The sequence below is a fragment of the Mesocricetus auratus genome, unplaced genomic scaffold (genome assembly GCF_017639785.1).
Source record: "Mesocricetus auratus isolate SY011 unplaced genomic scaffold, BCM_Maur_2.0 Super-Scaffold_100010, whole genome shotgun sequence".
In the NCBI taxonomy this organism is placed as follows: Eukaryota; Metazoa; Chordata; class Mammalia; order Rodentia; family Cricetidae; genus Mesocricetus; species Mesocricetus auratus.
Genome location: NW_024429194.1, coordinates 45252720 through 45271230, shown reverse-complemented (window position 1 = coordinate 45271230; position 18511 = coordinate 45252720). Strand labels below are relative to the sequence as shown.

The window sequence follows — 18511 nt, the reverse complement described above, 5'->3', positions numbered from 1 at the left end:
ACTGTCACGGGGTGGACAGGCTACTAGTAAGTGCTGAGGAAAGCATGGCTTTTACTCATTTCACTGGGTTATTTATTGAGTTTCATTGTTGGCAGCACAGTGCTTAATTTTCCTTCTTCGTTGATATTTGCTGACTTGTTCACTTTTCATATCTAAATGACAAGCTGACACTACTCTCAGGCAGATCCTAAGCACCACAATCACCTCCCCTGAATGGGGCAGTGGCTATTTGTTAATTAAAATCCTGTGACTGTTTTCCCTTAAAATGCCATGGAAAAGAAAAAGTCTCTGTCAATCCCTAAAGGGTTGGTTTCATTTGTTTTGTTTTGTGTTGCTTTAACCTTCTGACCTGTAATTTGGCAGCCAGTACCTTTCCCCTAATGGGAAATTTGTCACTGTATTAATGATGTGCCATGCATCATCACCAGGTCATGTCAGATAAACAAGAGTTCTGATTAGAGAAAACCTGGAAAGTTTCAGTGCCCTTCCCCTTGCCTCAATCTTCAGTGGTCCTCAAGTACAGTGTCCAATAATTTGGGAGATGTGATTAGAAGGTGAGTTTTGTCTATGATGTGACTAACTGTTGAGTTTGGATTGTATGCACACACACACACACACATACACAAAATACAATAAACTCCATAGAGGTCAAGTGTTCATCTCACAGGTTAGTTCTTCCAGACTGACCTTGGGGGGAAATCTGTTATGTTGTGGCTGCTGATGTCCTTCTGGAAAGTCCCACTGCCCCATTCAGAAGGACAAATAACGAGCTATTTCCCACAGTTCAGGACATGCTCCTGCTCTGAAATGTTCTCTTCCCTGTGGCCTCCTCCCCCCATCCCCTGCCCACTTTGCATGTTCTATTCCCTCCTCTTCCATGTCTAGTCTTCTGGTCATATCTATGTCTCCTTTTCTCCACAAGGCCTGACTTCCCCAAGTGGAGCTAGTCACCTCATCTGTGGGCTGCCACAGGACTTCATTACATGCTGTGACCCTTCCTCATAGTTGCCACATTGTGCTGTTATTATTTACTTATGTCACCATCTCCCCTGCTGGACTGTGAAAGACCCTTAGGGTTGGATCTTGATCTTTTCCTTTCCAGAGACAGGGGCATGGTCCTACTGGAGAAAAAAATAAACTTCCTAAGAATGGAGAGATCAGAAAACAGTCAGTTACTGGAGAGATCCCATAAAGGCAGCCAAGAAACTAAGTCTGATATCTAGTTACTAGTTTCCATTCCAAGATGAAAAGAAGGTTGTCCTTTCTCTAGCAAGGACTTGCAAGAACCTGAACATTGTTTAACAAGTAAAGCAATTTATATGCCATGATAGTACTGACTATCCAGGCCCATAATCCCTGAGGTCAGGAAGTCAACAGAGAGCATCAGTGTACACAAGTGCACCTTCCATCCTGGAAAATCAAAATTATGGGATATTCTTGAACCCAGTGTCTTTTGGGATATAAGCAGATCTTACCTTTTTATGCAACTCTTTTGGATTCAGGAATCTATTTTGATTGGGTAGTTGTTCTAACAATATTTAAAACTGCAGAGGATCTCAATATTTGTGAATTCAAGTGTACAAGAAATTAAATGAGCTGGGCGGTGGTGGCGCATGCCTTTAATCCCAGCACTTGGGAGGCAGAGGCAGGTGGATCTCTGTGAGTTCAAGGCCGGGCTGGACCAACAGCCTCCAAAACAATACAGAGAAACCCAGTCTCATAAAAAAAAAGAAGAAGAAGAAATTAAATGTAGATCCTCTCAAAACAAGTCAGTAGTAAGTTCTTAGTCTGGTGAACCTGGTTGTTCTACCAGTAATCATATCAATCTACTGCAAATGGAATAACCTGATTATCAGATTGTGAAATTCAACACCATATATCATCATTAAGATCTTTCCCATGGTCACAAAGCTATGGTCCAAGCATCACTTATGTATGGCTAGATAGTTTGTTATATACCTCTTAGCAGACACAAGGAAAGGACTGATATATATACGTGTGTGTGTGTGTGTGTGTATGTATGTATGTATATAATACATAGATGTATGTATATAATACATATATAATACTTGGATTCCTGGCATCTAAGATAGATCTAAATAATAATATTTAGATTATTTCAATTGGAAAACTATTTTTAGTATGTTTTTCTTTGTCACTTACTATTTTCCAAAACTCATCTGTTGAAAGAGAAGGCGAGAGACAGGGCTTGATGTGTAAGAAGTTACAGTTTTAACTGCCTAACATGCATACACTCTCCAGACTGTTCTCTGAATTTCAAAGCTATCATCCATGCACTGAATCATTAGAATTTCCTTAATTTCCCTTAAAACTATATCATCTTAGGGCTTACTTCCTTGTTATCCAGCAGGGAAGACCTAGATGTCTAGCTGTTGAGAATCATTGGGTTGATGGCACTCCATAGTCTCCGAGGGAGAGAGAGCCTCTCTGTTGTTTCTTCTAAGGAAGAGAGAATTTCACAGAGATCTAGAAAATTCCCAAGGATTCATGGCCTGCAGCCCACAAAGGCTTATTTTCCCAGAATGACCCTGAAAGCTTAATCCACATCTAAATGTCAGATGTGTATTCTTAAAACTCAAGCTGTGTTTGGTTTAAGCCTAGAAGGTAATAATTTTATCTTTCAGTTCCTGTAGCTGTTGGTGAGACTCTCCTTGAGAGGAGTGTGTGTGTACATATCATTATTAATTTGCTCAAGAACCGCACATAGTAAAACATTCTTCCTCCTTGCGTTATTCTTTGTTCAGTTCAAGAAGATGGGTGTGAGCTAAAATAACACAAACTTTATAGGTTTCTTCCATTTGCCTTTTTATCTAGATTTTGTTCATTTTATTTTGGATCATAAAATCCTTTCACAATCTTTTAAGGTTTCAAATGGAGTCATGTCTTAAAGTTAGTTTTGAAAGTCAGTATGTGGTATAGAAATCTGTGTAAATGCAGAACTAGCCTGGAAAGACACAACAGGAGAGCACTATATTGATTCCTCCTTCTGACCACTCACTAAACCCACCCAAATGTCATTTCCTTTAATTCTGCATCAGATGGGTGTCCCCTGCCTGAGCAGCAGCAGAAGCCATTGACTTGCATATACAAGACCATGTTGGACCCACAATACCAGTCTGAACACTGGAATCCCATACATGACAGCATAAAACATAAGTAGTAAAAGGTTTCTAGAAAATAACACAAACTGAAGGAAACTAAGTTAGCTCATATCCAGGGAAATTTCAGTGAATGGAAGGTTTAATGGAAACCTATAGCTGCTAAAATTGCCCAAGCCTCTGTTTTCATCTAAGCTCTGATAAATTAAATGTATCAATTAGATGCAGTTCTGATGCAAGGTCATGTAAGAATAGCAGTGTCTACATGGATTGCAACATGGGGCATGGTTCATTTATCATGTTAAACAGAAGACACAGCTTCACATTGATCTACATCTATTTTTCTTTCCACCAGTGTATACTTGTTTGGCAAACACATAGAGAAAAAAATGAAAGAATAATTTTGTCAGCATTCTGTGTTAATTTTTCAACTATATTTTAAAAGAGTTCTTTTTTTAGGAAGTAAACATTGCCATATAAATCACTTAGTAGTTTTCCATGATCCCTGTGTACTTCAAATTGTTTATAAAATTGACAAAATGCCTTGAAACAATATAGATCATATATACATACACATGTATCTTTGAAGGTCTAGTATATATGTAAATTGCCTAAGATTACAAATACTCTAGTATGTATGTTAAAGGAAATGTGTCTTGAGAGTATTCAACTATGAGTAATTCAATGGCCATTTTATGATTAAGACAAAATGGCCTTGGAAATTTGAATACAGCCAATAAGTCATTGTATAGTAGGAGAACAATGTGATTACTAGTCACAGGCTTATAAAGGTGAGTGGAAGCTGTGGAAACAAGTGTGAGTTATTGTTGAATTTTGAGCCACACCTTCAGTGCCAACCTGAGGAGTTTCAGTTTCTTCTGGAAGAAGAAACAAAGAAGCAGGGTGTTCTGACCTCAGAGAGCAGCCCTGTATTGTCTCAGTTGATAAAGAGTCTATGCCTTTTATCCGAAGATATAACATTGATCTGGTGGCAAATCTCAGTCACAACACTCTAATGAAGGAGAAAGTTGCCTTTCATGACTCAATATGATTACATTCAAGGTAAATAGTAGCTGTATTCATGGTGTGAATGGGAATGTTTGCCATTATGCAATCAAAAGTGTCAAGGGAAGGGGTCTTTCCTTTCTTTATGCTTCACTACTATGATTTGAGTCAGTGAGGTCAAGGCCCAGTCCAGGGTTCCAATTTCCAAGATAAATTTTCAAGCTGTAGAAATCAGAGGGTCAATTCATCTAGGTAGGATAGAAGTACCAAGACATGGAACTCAAGGGAAGCAGATGCTGAGAGCAGGAAGCCTGTGGAAAAAGATGAAAGGGCAAAGTCAGGAGCCCAGTAGCCAAGGCACATTGTCACATTATTGTATCTGTATCAAATGCCACCAGCACAGCTGGAGAAAGGACCAGGATCCAGCTTGAGCTGACACAGCATCATGTTTTGTGGAGGTTTTTTTATTTCCTATGATCCTCACTGGTGCAGGTTTTGAAGTCCTCCACTGCATCCTGGCATAAACAGAAGGCAATAATACATTAGAAAATGTATATTGATGCACACTTTTCAAAGCTTTATATTAGTATGGAACCTAGGCTACTTTCCCATAGTTCTGCCACCTGTTTGTTATGTGATATGTTTATCTTAAGGAGCCTAACCTCTGTCTCCTGACATCTTCTGAGAACACTACCTGGATTACCACTGAAGGAAGCAGTCCTTGAAGAAAATGAGATTCCACACATAAAAAATTGACTTTGTCTGATACTAATATTATTTGCTTTTTCACTAGACTTACCAGTCTTAATCAAAAAACTTAAATGCAGTCAAAGTAAGCAAAAGGTTCTTAATTGCAATGATTGTTTTAATCACAAATCTAACTTAATTCTAGCAGAAATCAAATTTCCATAGGATCGAGGTAAATCCTTATTATTTTAGGGAAAACCATTGGCAAAACTCAGTGAAAATGGAGAGTATCATTTTCACCAAAGCTGTTAGGATAAGAGCCTGGGCTCTGGCAGCTTTAACAAGCTAGGCTCAGCCAACTATCCTCAATAGGCCAATTAATGAGACAAATACTTCTAAAAAGCCAGAAAAAAAGATGTATTCAATACAGCCAACTGGGAAAAGGAACAAAGAGGTCCAGTCCTCCCCAAGTCTATCTTCTAAGCACTGAGTGTGAGATCTGGGTTTAAACAGAAGGCAAGAAGTAGACCTAACTAAGAAGACTTGGTCAAGGTGTAGTCCCACCCATCATCGTTGTCTTGGATCCAGTCTCTCCTACAAAGTGGTCTGACAAGTTGTCAGATAAATGTGAAATCTCTTTCCAAAACAAGGTGCCACTCTGACTGGCACTAAAACTCTTGCTTTTTATCATTCTATCAGTGCAACAATCCTGAAAAATTCCAATTTCTTAGAGCCCATTGTTTCAATAATTGTATAGCCAAAGGGAAGGACACAAGCATCTCTTTAGAATATCTTTCTCCTGTGAGGTAGTTAGGTCATCATAGATAATGAGAGAGACTTTGAGAAGAAATCAGAAACAAGAATCCCAATATGCTATCCATAGATAGTCAGTTGGGGTCCCAAAATGTCAGTGGATGCAAAATCAAAATATCTATTGCCAGTAGGTACTCTTTGGGAGGTGGGGTTGAAATTGCATAATTGCAGTTTTCAGCAAATGTTTATATCAAATAAGTTTCAGAGCTTTTGTGGACAAAAATGTAGTTGGGAGAACTTTATAGACTTAAACCCTCTTAAAGGCAAGTATTTATTATGGATATTTAATATTAATATTATTGGCACACTATTTAAATGTACTTGCATCATGGAATATTAAATCTATATAGTATTTGTGTAAATGCTGTCAGGTCTACCGGATGTACAAATCTAAATGCTTTTTTTAATTACTCATCAACTTCAATGCATACATTAGAGTAAGATCCTCTCTTCATGGCCCACAGAAATCAACTGACCAGGACTCATGGAGACTCACAGAGATCCTGTAGGGGTCTGATCTAGGTCCTCTGCATATATATATATATATATATATATATATATATATATATATATATATATATATTAAGGCTGAGTATCTTGGTGTTCTTGTGAGATTCCTAACAGTGAGAGTGGGGATTGTCTCTGATTCTTTTGCTTGCTTGTGGGACCTTTATCCTCCTACTGGGCTGCCGAGTCCACCCTTGAGGTGATGGTGTTTGCCTGATTATGCTGTGTTTGATTGAGGTACCTGGGAGGCCTGCTCTTGTCTGAGGGGAAGCAGAAGGGGAGTGGGTTTGGAGGGGGAGGGAGATGGGGAGACACAGAGTGGGGAGTGGGGAGGGGAAAGTGCCATTGGGATGTAATACATAAGAGAGAAAAGAATAATAAGATCTGTAATACATATATAAGAATCTCTCAAAATTTTATTAGGCAGCAATTTTTTTAGCAACAGAGCACAGTAATCATGCCCATGATAATTTGCCTTCAGCTGAATGGTTTCTTTTAGAATCGTTTGTGGAATTTCTAGTATGGTTAACAAAATAAAAACTACACATAGGCAAAACTTTCCCTGCTGAAGCACCAGCTGCCCCTCCACCCTCGTCTTCATCCACAATCTTTGTCTTTCATGAGGGTTCTAAGTCATATGTTGATTTTCTTCTTCACCCCAGTTTCACACCAGTTTCCCACACAAGCCTGTTAGTGATATAATAATAATTGTCCAGAAATGTTGGTCTGCAATTGCTCCAACATCATTCCTTTAATGAATACAGACTTCATTGCTTGTATTCCTATTACTTTAGCTACTTCTATTTCTATTTTTATAGCAAAGATCTGTACAAATAAAAGAATATCAAAAGGTATGCCTATAAATGTACTGTGCTAAATTCCCTCTGCGTTGAAATGCCTGTGAACTGTTGTTCCAAAATGCCTGCTGCATTTTAATGCCTTTCTTCCAAAGCAACATGATACAGAAGAAACAGCTAGAGTTTTACAGGCACACAAATCCTGGCCCACCACTAGCCACTTGTGTTTCTTTACTTCTGTGAGCCTCGGTGTAGGAGTCTGCGAAATGCCAACAACCACATCATCCTCGCAGATTTTACCAGAATTAGATGATGTGAGCATAGATACTGTCTGGGACATCACAGATGCTCCATAAAAGCTAGTTTATGTTCTCCAGACCATAGCAGCAAGGAGAAAAGATTGTACCATGCTCAGACCAATACTTAATTCCAAGAAGTATGCCTATTGGAGGAATTATGAGCAAGGCAGAGTAAGTTTAGATTCCAAAAAAAGTATATAATGCCTTGGTGTGAAGGTTTTCACATATGGTGGTTATTTATGACTATATATAACTGCAAAGAAAATGAAACCCATTACAAAATTAAACTCTGTCCAGCTCAGCCGTGCTCTAAGAGGGACATGCGTAAAGACAGAGACTATGTAATTGACTTAAAAAAATCCTAAATAACATAAATGTCTTGATATATGGTTTGAGTGATTCAACATTCTAAGACCATTACTGGTCACTTCTTATAGATATACAGCTGTTTTTGTAAGAATGGCCAGATTCAGCTGGGTGTGGTCACGCACTGCTGTAATCCTTGCCTTGGTTCACAAACAAACAAACAGAGGATCCAAACTCTACTTTCCCCAGTAAATAACAAGTACAGAAAGCCTACCCTTCCAGGTAGTAATGTGGATGTAGTGTTTAATCCTTTAAAAGGTCTGAGGTACATCAGAACTTGATGTATCTTTTGAATATGTCAGGTAGAAGATTTCCCAGAATTCCTGCTACTACTTTCCGTAAAAGCAAGAAGATAGACCAGACGGCACCTAGACACCTTCGGGAGTCAATTCCTGTGTGCTAGCCTTAAATCCATGATAGTTTGGTGTTTGCCAGAAGCCTGAGCCTCCACAGTATTAACAAGATAGAAGAATCCAGTCATAAGTAGCTCCAGTCAACAGGAATGTTTGGAGTCAGACCAACTTTCTTAGTCATTTATTAACTGATAGACTCATCTTCTTCATTTACATGATCAGAATAATAAACCGTATTTTTAAATATGCTTTTCAGACTTTGAGGTGTTTTCAAAAGCTATTACATTAGAATCACAAATAAAATCCATTGGTTTTCTGAAGTTCTTGCTTGAAAAGGATTCTGAGACCATGGTCCTTAAAAAAAGAGTAGTGTAATTGATTAGTGAGGTACACTCTGCGAAGATCATAGGAATAAATGTTCACATCAATATATTTGTGGTATAAGTTGTTGCTATAACGGTTGATAATATTGCTACAAAATGTATAAATCTAGCACCAAATTGCTAAATTTTTACAACTTCAACACAAAATAGAATCAATTGATTGCTATGCTTATGACACTATAATATATAACATTTTATTAGTTTAGTAATAAACATATATTATATACTGAGAAGCTCTGAAAACTGAAAACAAAATGTTGACTCCTAACATTAACATATAAAACGCTTGGAAAACTACACTGTTGTTACTAAGGGCAGAGAGAGGTTTAGCAATGGAAGAAAAAGACCAAGATGAAAGGTAGTGCCATATTCACACTTGGGAGAAGACACAGCACACTTTGCATGGAGACACTCCTCTTGGTTTTTACTGAGGCCAGATTTCTTTTCCAGGTAGTCATGCTCCTGTCCCCATCAGGGGACTTTTTTGAATCCTGAACAGCTGCTTTTATATTCTTGCCCTACTGTCTTATTTGAGAATGACACGCTGATCAAGCCCATATTTTTAAATTGATGTGTTTATAGGCATATGGAAGAACAGTTTATAGTCTGAATATGATTTTTCCCACCACGAATGGAAGAATATCGTGATGTTTGGTCCTTTTATAAAAACAGTACCGTACCAGTCCCTTTCTTTCCTTTTTCTGTTTCCCTTTATTACTGATGACTTCATTCTACTTGAATTCAATGCTTCAGTTTCTTTGGGGTAAACTAATAGATTATGTATGCAGTGTTTGCACCACGTTGATTGAACTCATCTGGTGAGTTTGAAGGCTGCTCTCGCATCTCTGTAACCAACAGAAACCCGTGCATGGGATCCAGCCACTGCAGTCCCCTTGTATTACTATGGAGCCCAGGCAGCCTTCAGTGTATAGCCTGCTGCTCTCACCACAGGTGCTCCAGAAAAGCTTAGTAGTCCCTTGTTGTCTTTAGGAGTTATCCTTTTTAATTAAAACAAATGATAATTAGAACTATTTTCAAAACCTTGAAATACATACTGAAAGAAAATAAAGGTCTGGGCTCCCTCCCCCATGCTTAACTTACTCCTTTTTTAAGATTTATTCTTATTATTTTCAACTACGTGTGTCACGTGTGTCTGTATAGGGTGTGTGCATGTGAGCACATGAGTAGGGGTGCCCACATAGGCCCAAGGTGGCAGATTCCATGGAGTTGGAGTTACAGGAGGCTGTGGACCTCCTGACATAAATGCTTGGAATCAAACTCGTCATAACTACTGAGCCATCTCTCCAACCTCAGGGTTTGCCTTTTCTTAATCAAAAGCATCAGTTGTGAATCAATTGCCATCTCTAGTGTACCCATTAAGCCCAGTGGCCAGTCAATTACTACGAGAAGCCTCAAAGCCAACATGTGGCCATGCTGTCTACTACCTTGCCATCAAGTAGAAGACCTTGTCTTGCAAACATGTTTACCTAGCTTAATTTTCAAATATTTTCATTTGTTTTGAGATAGTTCATTTTCTTAATCAGGTATCTGATTTAAATGTAAAACTCAACAGTAATACCTGAGGACCTTCATGACATGCAAGGTTTGTCACATCAGCCCCTACATACCTGACCAATAGTCACTTGTACACCTTTCCACAAGCCCTCCCATATAACTCATAAACTATGAACTGATTCTTACCCAAGGCTCAGGTCATCAGTGCTTACTCTTACTGACATGGGGAAGGGAATGTTATCATCTGATGTGTGTAGGAGGCAGAACAAAGGCAGCTGGGACCTCTAATTGCCTCCTCTCAGCTGTCCAATTATTGAGTGTCTATGTATCCTATAAGTTTCGTCAAGAGTGTCACCTCCTCTATTTGGAGCCTTCCACTGTCACCTTCCATGTGGCCTGCTCCCCCCCTGTCAAAATTTAAGCACTCATAGTCCCATAACCTCCAGTACAGATCCTTCTAGTGGCAGCAATCTTCATTTCTCCAAGAATGTGATTTGTGTAGTGTTGTAGATGTTTCTCTTCCACCTGCCTGTTCCCAAATACCCAGCAGCCACTTCCCAAATAATTGACTCAAGGCTTAATATAAATTATAAATGCTCAGCCAATAGCTCAGACTTATTACTAGCTAACTCTTACACTAAAATTAACCCATATTTCTATTTTTGCCTTGCCACGTGGTGGTACCTTCAATAGCATGGCACATTCATCTCCTGCTCCCTCTGTGTCTGGCTGGTGACTCTAGACTCTACCTGTCTCCTTCTCATTTTCCTTAGTTTGGTCACCCCACCCATACCTCCTGCCTGGCTACTGACTAATCAGTGTTTTATTATACTAATTTGAATGAGAAATCCTTACAGTATACAAGGGGAGTATTCCACAACAGATTCGTCCAGGAAAAGAATATGAAATGTTCATCTTAACATCTCCAGATCTTAATGTGAGGTCTGGTAAAATGGGACATTCAATCATTAAATGAACCAGTGAGGTTCAGTGATAGGTCAGGCCTTATATCTTTTTAGTCTTGCCTCCCCAGGCTGAATTATAAAACATAAGCATAATCCTGTTCTGATAAAATAATCATAACAAATCAAGCCAAACTAAAAAGGGGCCACTAGCTGCCCAAGGTGGCACTGGGCAAGCTGTAAGTCTTAGGCAAAATCATTGGCTAACACAGAGAGACATGGCCCTTGAACAAGGAGCATACTAGAACACTGAATTGCTGTCTACCTTCCCTTTCCCATGTCTTTCCCTTATTACCATATCTTTCACTTTGTTTCTTTACCTATGGTATATCTTTACTTATATATTGACCTACATCCTGCTGTCATCCTGTCCCTAGCATGCACGCGCTCGCGTGCACACACACACACACACACACACACACACACACACACACCAAAAAATTCTTTCATTTCACTGAAAGGAATGCTAGTGCATGCCAGCCAATCATTTGTCACATCCAACCTTCGGGTCAAGCAATTGGGATTTGATTTCAAATTAGCAATGACATCTGAAAGAATGAGATACCCACATTAAAATTTAACCAAACATTGTATATGTGATCATAAGAAGAAAGTAGTGACTTTTTTAATTGCTCTAGAAGGTCAGGACATTACCTTACCTTCTCATTCCCAAAGCATTTATTAATCCCAAATCAGATGCCTTGACCCTTGTAGTTAAGTGTGTGTGTGTGTGTGTGTATGTATATGTGTGTGTGTTTAATGTTCCTTCTTTATTTTTATTACTGATTTCACCATTTTCCTCGTTTAAATTACATTGCCAATCTTTCAAATTTGATTGTCAGGCCCTTTTACAGGGAGAAAAGAAGGGGTTCCCCAAGGCTGACATATACCTTGTGACCATGTCTATTCATGTGCTACAGTGGCCGTCCCATGGCTGGAAACAGTGACCGCATCCAGAAGCTTCGGAAGGAGTATTATCAAGCTCGAAGAGAAGGTTTCCCTTTCTATGAAGATGAAGAGGGACGCGCATGGCCATGTGACCATGACCTCCTCTGGGTAAGCCCATGTCTGATTCCAATCATAAATTCCTCTCTACCAAAATAATTCAGAGCAGAATTACACGGTCAGGTCAAGAAAGTTCTGTGCATATCGGGTTACATTCAGGTTTCTTGAGTTTTATAGATATGAACATTACCCAGACCACAGTCATCTTCTCCCACAGAAGTTATTTATGTAAATCAAACCACAGAAGTGTACTTATTCATTCTATCTGCTTTCATGCTTTACTTCCTGTTGGGTACCTCACTGGTCTGGGGCAAGCAGGTCAGTTACTTTAAAGAGGACAAGGAATGTTGTGTGCCTTATTCCTTCCATTCCTTCTCTTAGACCTTAAATGTGAGTTATTAGGTGTAAATTTCAGAGTATTGTTATCAAGAGATATTGCTTATTTGTATATGAGACCTGAGCAATTTATGTTTCCCAAATTTTACCAGGATAATAGGATGGTGTGTCTTGAGATAAAGGAAGCTTCTGCAGGAGAATTCACTGTGCTAATTCTTTCACATTCAAGGAACAAAAGAGAATGCTGACACTAAAGGGAGACTCTGATTTCTCTGTGTAGCACTTTGCCTGTCTTGTAAGTCTACCTATAAAATACACTCAACTCATGAGCACCTGCAAAAATGCCCAGTAGCCAAGCTTAGAGTTGGATGGTAAGAACTTGTCAGTTATAGTGCCTAACTTGAAGCTGGCATTCAATGCATATCACTATAAGTATTAGCACTTGGTAATGTTATTGGAGCAGAGCTAAGTGTAGTCATTGTAATGTCATGGCTGTTACCCATCCTATGTGTCATCTTGGATGACTAGGGCCTTCTGGTCTACCATCTCCTTGGAAAAGCAAGCATGTTAAAGGGAGTTTTCTGCTCTGGGTTTCACACATATTTCTTCTCACAAGATCAAGGTATGGAGAATGTAGCTAATTCCCTTCAGTTTTCTGCATCCTGTGAGGTCATGAATGACATGTGGGTCAAAGGTTAGTTTCAGTACCTCCTGCTGTTGTACAGAACAATGGCAGCTCCTCAGACCAGGAGATTCCTTTTCATAAAACGGAGTTTAAAAACACTAATGGAGTCAGGGAATGTGGCACACACCTGTGATCCCAGCTCTGAGGAGTCTAAAGTAGGAGGATCAGGAGTTCAAGGCTAGCCTCATTTACATGGTAAGATTGAGGTGCATAAGATCCAACAACGAAACCAAACCAAACCAAAGAAATGTCTAAATACATATTAAAAGAAATATGTTGTGCATATTGGTGATCCAAACCCAGAGAAGTTAGCCTCTTTGGAAAAAAGCATGTCAGACTATGTATATGAATCAATAATTATTTATGTTTTCTACAGATGTTAGAATTAAACAGAATGACATTTACAGTGGTGGGACAATGTGTCTCTTAGATTCTCCATAGTAGAAAAGAAAAAATTCTATGGGATAACATGCAGTAATAATTCACTCTGTCTCAAACTTGATCCCGATTGATTTACTGCCTTAGACAAGAGATGAGAGGCACTTGTTAGGCAAAGCTCAGTCTCCCTTAGCAAACAAAAAGCAGCGATAAAGTGATTGCCACTAACCCAGGAACAGGACACCATGTCCAATGCATTGAAAAGCATTTATGAATTCCTATGAGCAGAATAAGAAAGTGATTTCAGAATGACTAGCCCTTGTTATTTTGGCTTTATTTAAAGGTTTCTTTACTTTGAGCTAAGAGGATGAAGATACTAAGCCTGGAAGAGACTGAAATGCCTGTGAAGCTCACTAAACCTGAGCTGGAGGCTGGTCCCTTGGAAGCTCCCATTTCTAATGATTCTCTTTATGCCAAGCAAACTTGTAACCAAACAGCTTAGTGACTGAAGGACTATCTATTTTAATTTGTGTTTCCCATGCTCTTGTGTATTGAGCTTTGCCAAATGTGACTGATTTTATGTTTCCCAGACAATTGTCTGGGAACTGAACTGTCATAAAAGACAAGTGTTCTCTGTGATCGCCTGAGATACTCCAAACTGGGGATTAGAATCTCAGCAACCTTTTCTCTCCTTTCCCTATGCCAAAGAAAAACACTGGTACCTTTTGTCTAGGGGGAGGCCTGAGAAATTACACCTCTGTCTTGCTACATTTGAAAAGATCTAGGAGAGCAAGTTTAGAAAGTTAACATTTCGTGTCTGCCTCTCAGCCTGACCCCACAAAGCGTCATTCATGAGACTGTAGTATCTAGAGTAGGCTGGTCCTCAACATCATGAGAGATCTTGTTAAGGTTAAATCAAGGGACAGGAAAAGTGAGCTACACCTAGCAATTTATAATTCTCCAGGGAATCTGAGATTCCAACCCAATAATAGAAACTGAGCATTGGTTCCTTCCGCATACATAAGCATCCCATGTTTGTTTACAAAGTCCTCCTCCTCATCATCATCAAAAATATTTTACAGACTTTGAGATGCCCCAGTATAGTACCACAACCACACTCAGGCCAACAGGCAAAAGAATGTTCCCTTCAACCATCCTATTCCAGAAAACTTCAAAGCTGCCAATAGAGAAAGTAGGAAGATAAATTATCATGCAACTATCATCCTCCCTTGGTATCCTCAGGACCACTCTATAAACAACAAACATGCAGATGCTCAAGTCCCTTATTTAAAATGCTAAGGATTTGTATAGAACCTGTAGGCTTTCTCCTATATACTTTGGGGCATCTCCAGACTATTGAAAATACCTAATGCAATGTCGATATTATGTAGATAGTTTTCAATTTCTATAATTTAGAGAATAATGATAGGAAATTGTATAAATGTGTTCAGTTATATGCATTATGTGTGTACACATGTCGGTGTGCCCATGTTTGTGGGTAAAAAAGTATACAGGTATATATACACACACATGTGTAATCATACTTTCTCCCAAATAATGACATGGAGACATCTTACTAATTACAAAAGCTTGGCCTTAGCTTGGGTATGTTCCTATCTAGTTATTATAACTTAAATTAATCCATTTATTTTAATCTACATGCTGCCATGTGGCTTGTTACCTCTCCTCCAACCTGTATATTCAAGTTCCTCCATGTCTCACTGGCAAAAACATTGCCTTTCAGATTCTTCCTGGAGTTTCTATCTCTGCCTTGAAGTCCCACCTATCTTCTACTGCCTAGCTATTGGCCACTTAATTCTTTATTAAACCAATAAGAAGGCGCCTTTCACACAGTGTGGTCAAATATCCTGCAACACATGTGTGTGCATATGTATGGAGTCCAGACAAGAATCTCAGGTGTCATTCTTTAGGTTCTGTCCATCTTTTTGTTTTGTGTTGGTGGTTTTTGTTTGTTTGTCTTAGGGGTAGGGGCTCTCACTGGTCTTGAATCACTTGGGCTAGGGTGGCTGAAGAACTATAGATTTCAACAGTCTCTGACTTCCCAGCACTGCATGTTCCACCATGCCTGACTTTTTTTAAATGAAGAGTCTAGAAATAGAACCTGGGTTCTCATACTAGCAAGTCAAGTACTTTACTAACAGAGCAATCACCACGGCAATCCAGATGCATGAAAAGCAAACTTTTTTTTTCAGTGTTTGGTTGACTCTATAGCTGCAGATGTCCAGCTGTACTCTCAAACTAGATTAAAGATAGCCCAGAAAAAAAAAGTACATACACAAAAGTCTTTAAACTTAAAATGATGAAAATGTTTGCTGAAGAGATAATTAAATGGACATTTTAAAGTATTTTTCTCGATGGGACTAACATCTTTGTCTTCAATGCAACACATACACAGTGCTTCAACCGAAGGTATCTCTCACAATTTCTTTGTATTTCCTTTCCATTTTCTCTACATTCTGTTCAATTTTAATAAACATTTATTTCCTCAGTCTCAATTTCAATAAATATCCATTTGCTCAGCCTCAGTGGAGACCAGTCATTGGCAACAAAAATATGGCATTATGTCCACTTTGGAGAGACCTACAATCTAGCTAAGGAATATGTATCTTAGCCAGCACTCCATAGGACAATAGCATATTTGGCAAATACTGTAACCAACTCCTATGTGGACTCAGAGAGGGTAACTGAAGTCAGTCACAGATAAGGTGCTGTGGAAGCTATTTAGGCAATTTAGGATTTGTTTCAGCCAACACATGTTGTTATTATTATTATCACCATCATCATTGTTATTATTATTATTATGTCATGTCAGTGATTTATTTTTCTTCTCCAAACCAAAATAATAATAGTAATAATATCCTGATTGATTTATTCACTTCATCTATTTTAAAACATGTGAACACACAAAGATTGTAAGCTTTGTAAATATGGGGCTGGGAGCTGAAAAACCCTTTTCATTCGCCTTCTTTGTAGCTGTTTTCCCATCCAGGCTCTGAAAAGCTATAAAGAATAGGTTTAGAGAATTTCAATGGCTCCAAATGAAATGGCCTGGTGGGTTTTTATAGGCCCAATTAAGTAAGCAAGGCATGCTAGCTGTGAAGCGTTAACATTTGCCAAAAAAAAAAAAAAAAACATGATACCTGCTATCTGCTGATATTTTTATTTTCTGTAAAACTTGTTAAGACTGTCACCGTCCTCTGGCAACAGGCTGCCTTTTTTATTAGCAGATAAAGATTATCTGCCTATTTAATAGCAGCATGAATATCCTGTAAGTAATTTCGGAAATGGGATGGCTCTCAACTTGTCTGCAACTCTCCATACCTTTATCGCCTTCTTCACGAGCTTCATAGTGGGTGTTATTAGTCCTCTCTCCTCCTTTTGAAATTCGTGGCTAAATTAGAAAAATGCTTACCTATCAGAGAGTTTATAGACTCTTGGATAGGAAGAGACAATAAGTGTGTGTGTGTGTGTGTGTGTGTGTGTGTGTGTGTGTATGTGTGTGTGTGTGTATACAGGAAAAATGGTAGTTGACGTACCTTAGCTTAACATGACATGCTAATTTCCACCAACCTAAAAAACTTGGTACCACAACTTTCTAGTAAGCAAGTTGGCTCAGGTACACTATGGTTGCAAACAAAAGGGGTGGCAGGTCTCATAAAGGGAAACACTTGGAAAGGTTTTCTCATCCTGTTAGGGTGGTAGTCTAGTTGCCAAGGAAAGGTGAACATCTGTGCTCAGAAAGAATGGAGAACATGATGCTGAGGTCATGCTAGGCATCATAAAACCGAGACTGAAAGTGAAAATACCATAGACAAGTGTGCTAACTAGTTTTATGTAACCTTGACACAAGCTAGAGCCAAGGAAGAGGGAACTCAACTGAGAAATTCCCCTACCAGCTTGGCCTGTAGGCAAGCCTGTGGTACATTTTCTTCATTGATAATTAATGTGAGGGCCTTAGTTCACCATTAGTGGTGCTAGGTTTGGGCTGGTAGTCCTGGGTACAATAAAAAAGGAGGCTGAATAAGCTATGAAGACCAAACTAGTAAACATCACTCCTCCATGGCCTCTGCATCAGTTCCTACCTCCAGGCTTATATCCTGTTTGAGTTTCTGCCCCAAGTTTCCTCAGTGATGGGCTGTTACCTGGATGTGTAAGATGAATAAACCCTTTCCTCCCCAAGATGCTTTTAGTTACAGTGTTTCATCACAGTAATAGAGAAGTAACTAAGACAGCAAGCACATACAAAAACAATCTGAAGATTGCTTTCTAAACATAAGGAGATAGATGAGAGTGTGAGCTCCTACCATCAATGATCCAGTACCAGAAATGAGACTTATAATGTGTTTTCCTTGCCAGTTCCTTAAAGGCAACTCATAATAACAAATTGCACTGCCCAGTATGATAACTCATGCCTGTAATTCTAACTGAGAGATGGAGGCAAGAGGATCAGATGTTAAAGGTCATCCCTAAATACCCAAAATGTTTGAGACCAGTGTGGTTACGTCAAACCCTATCAATAAATAAATAAATCTAAATATCCTTATTGAGTGAGTGTCCATAGATAAATTTCACTTGACAGCCAAAGAAGCCATTTTTGTTAAAAACAAAAGCCAAGTAAATAAAAAATAAATCAAAGATAGTGGTAAATAATTCTGATTAGTCAATTGACTCTTATACTGCAAAGAAGGGAAACCTATGTTTAATTGCTTAAGCAAAACAGGAAACTTCTGGCCTACGTAGAAGCAGCCCATGAGAAGAGCTGCCCAGCTGCACTACTGTCCTCAGGAGTGGCAGCATCCAGCTCCTTCAGACTGGCCACTTGGGGTTTCTCTCTTTCATCTACCCAGTTTTCTCAGTAGGCACTGTTCCCAGGGGCAGGTAGTGGCAACATGGGCATCAGCGCTTCCAATTCAACAACTCTGGAAAGGCTCACATCCAGCAGATCCCAGAATGTCATAAAAATGATATTCAGTGAGGTGCTCATGGCCTGACTGACTCAGCCTGAGCCAGTTCTCAAAACCAGAATAATCAGAACTAAACAAGAACAAGGTTATAAGGCAGAACCAAAGAGTGGAAACAAGCCCACCCAAAGTACATAAGTAAGTTTGGGTGCAAAGAATCCCAAGAGAAATTGATGTACTATTAATAGCAGGGAATGGGTGTTGGTTAAAATCAGGGGTTATCTAAAACAACTACCAGATTGGCTTGTGGAGGAAGCCTTGGGGAGAATTTTCTTTATTAATGATTGATATTTGAGGGCCCAGCTTGCTGTATGTGTAG

General features: G+C 39.1%; 1 protein-coding gene across 2 annotated transcripts in view; it reads left to right on the top strand.

The window, feature by feature from the left end:
• Positions 1 to 18511, top strand: part of Pard3b (par-3 family cell polarity regulator beta) — a 953942-nt gene that overhangs the window by 836635 nt on the left and 98796 nt on the right. For both annotated transcript variants that reach the window (XM_013113796.3, XM_005070579.4), the window contains one exon: positions 11727 to 11862. In XM_013113796.3, the coding sequence (XP_012969250.1) occupies positions 11727 to 11862 (136 nt within the window). The remainder of the gene's footprint in view (positions 1 to 11726; positions 11863 to 18511) is intronic.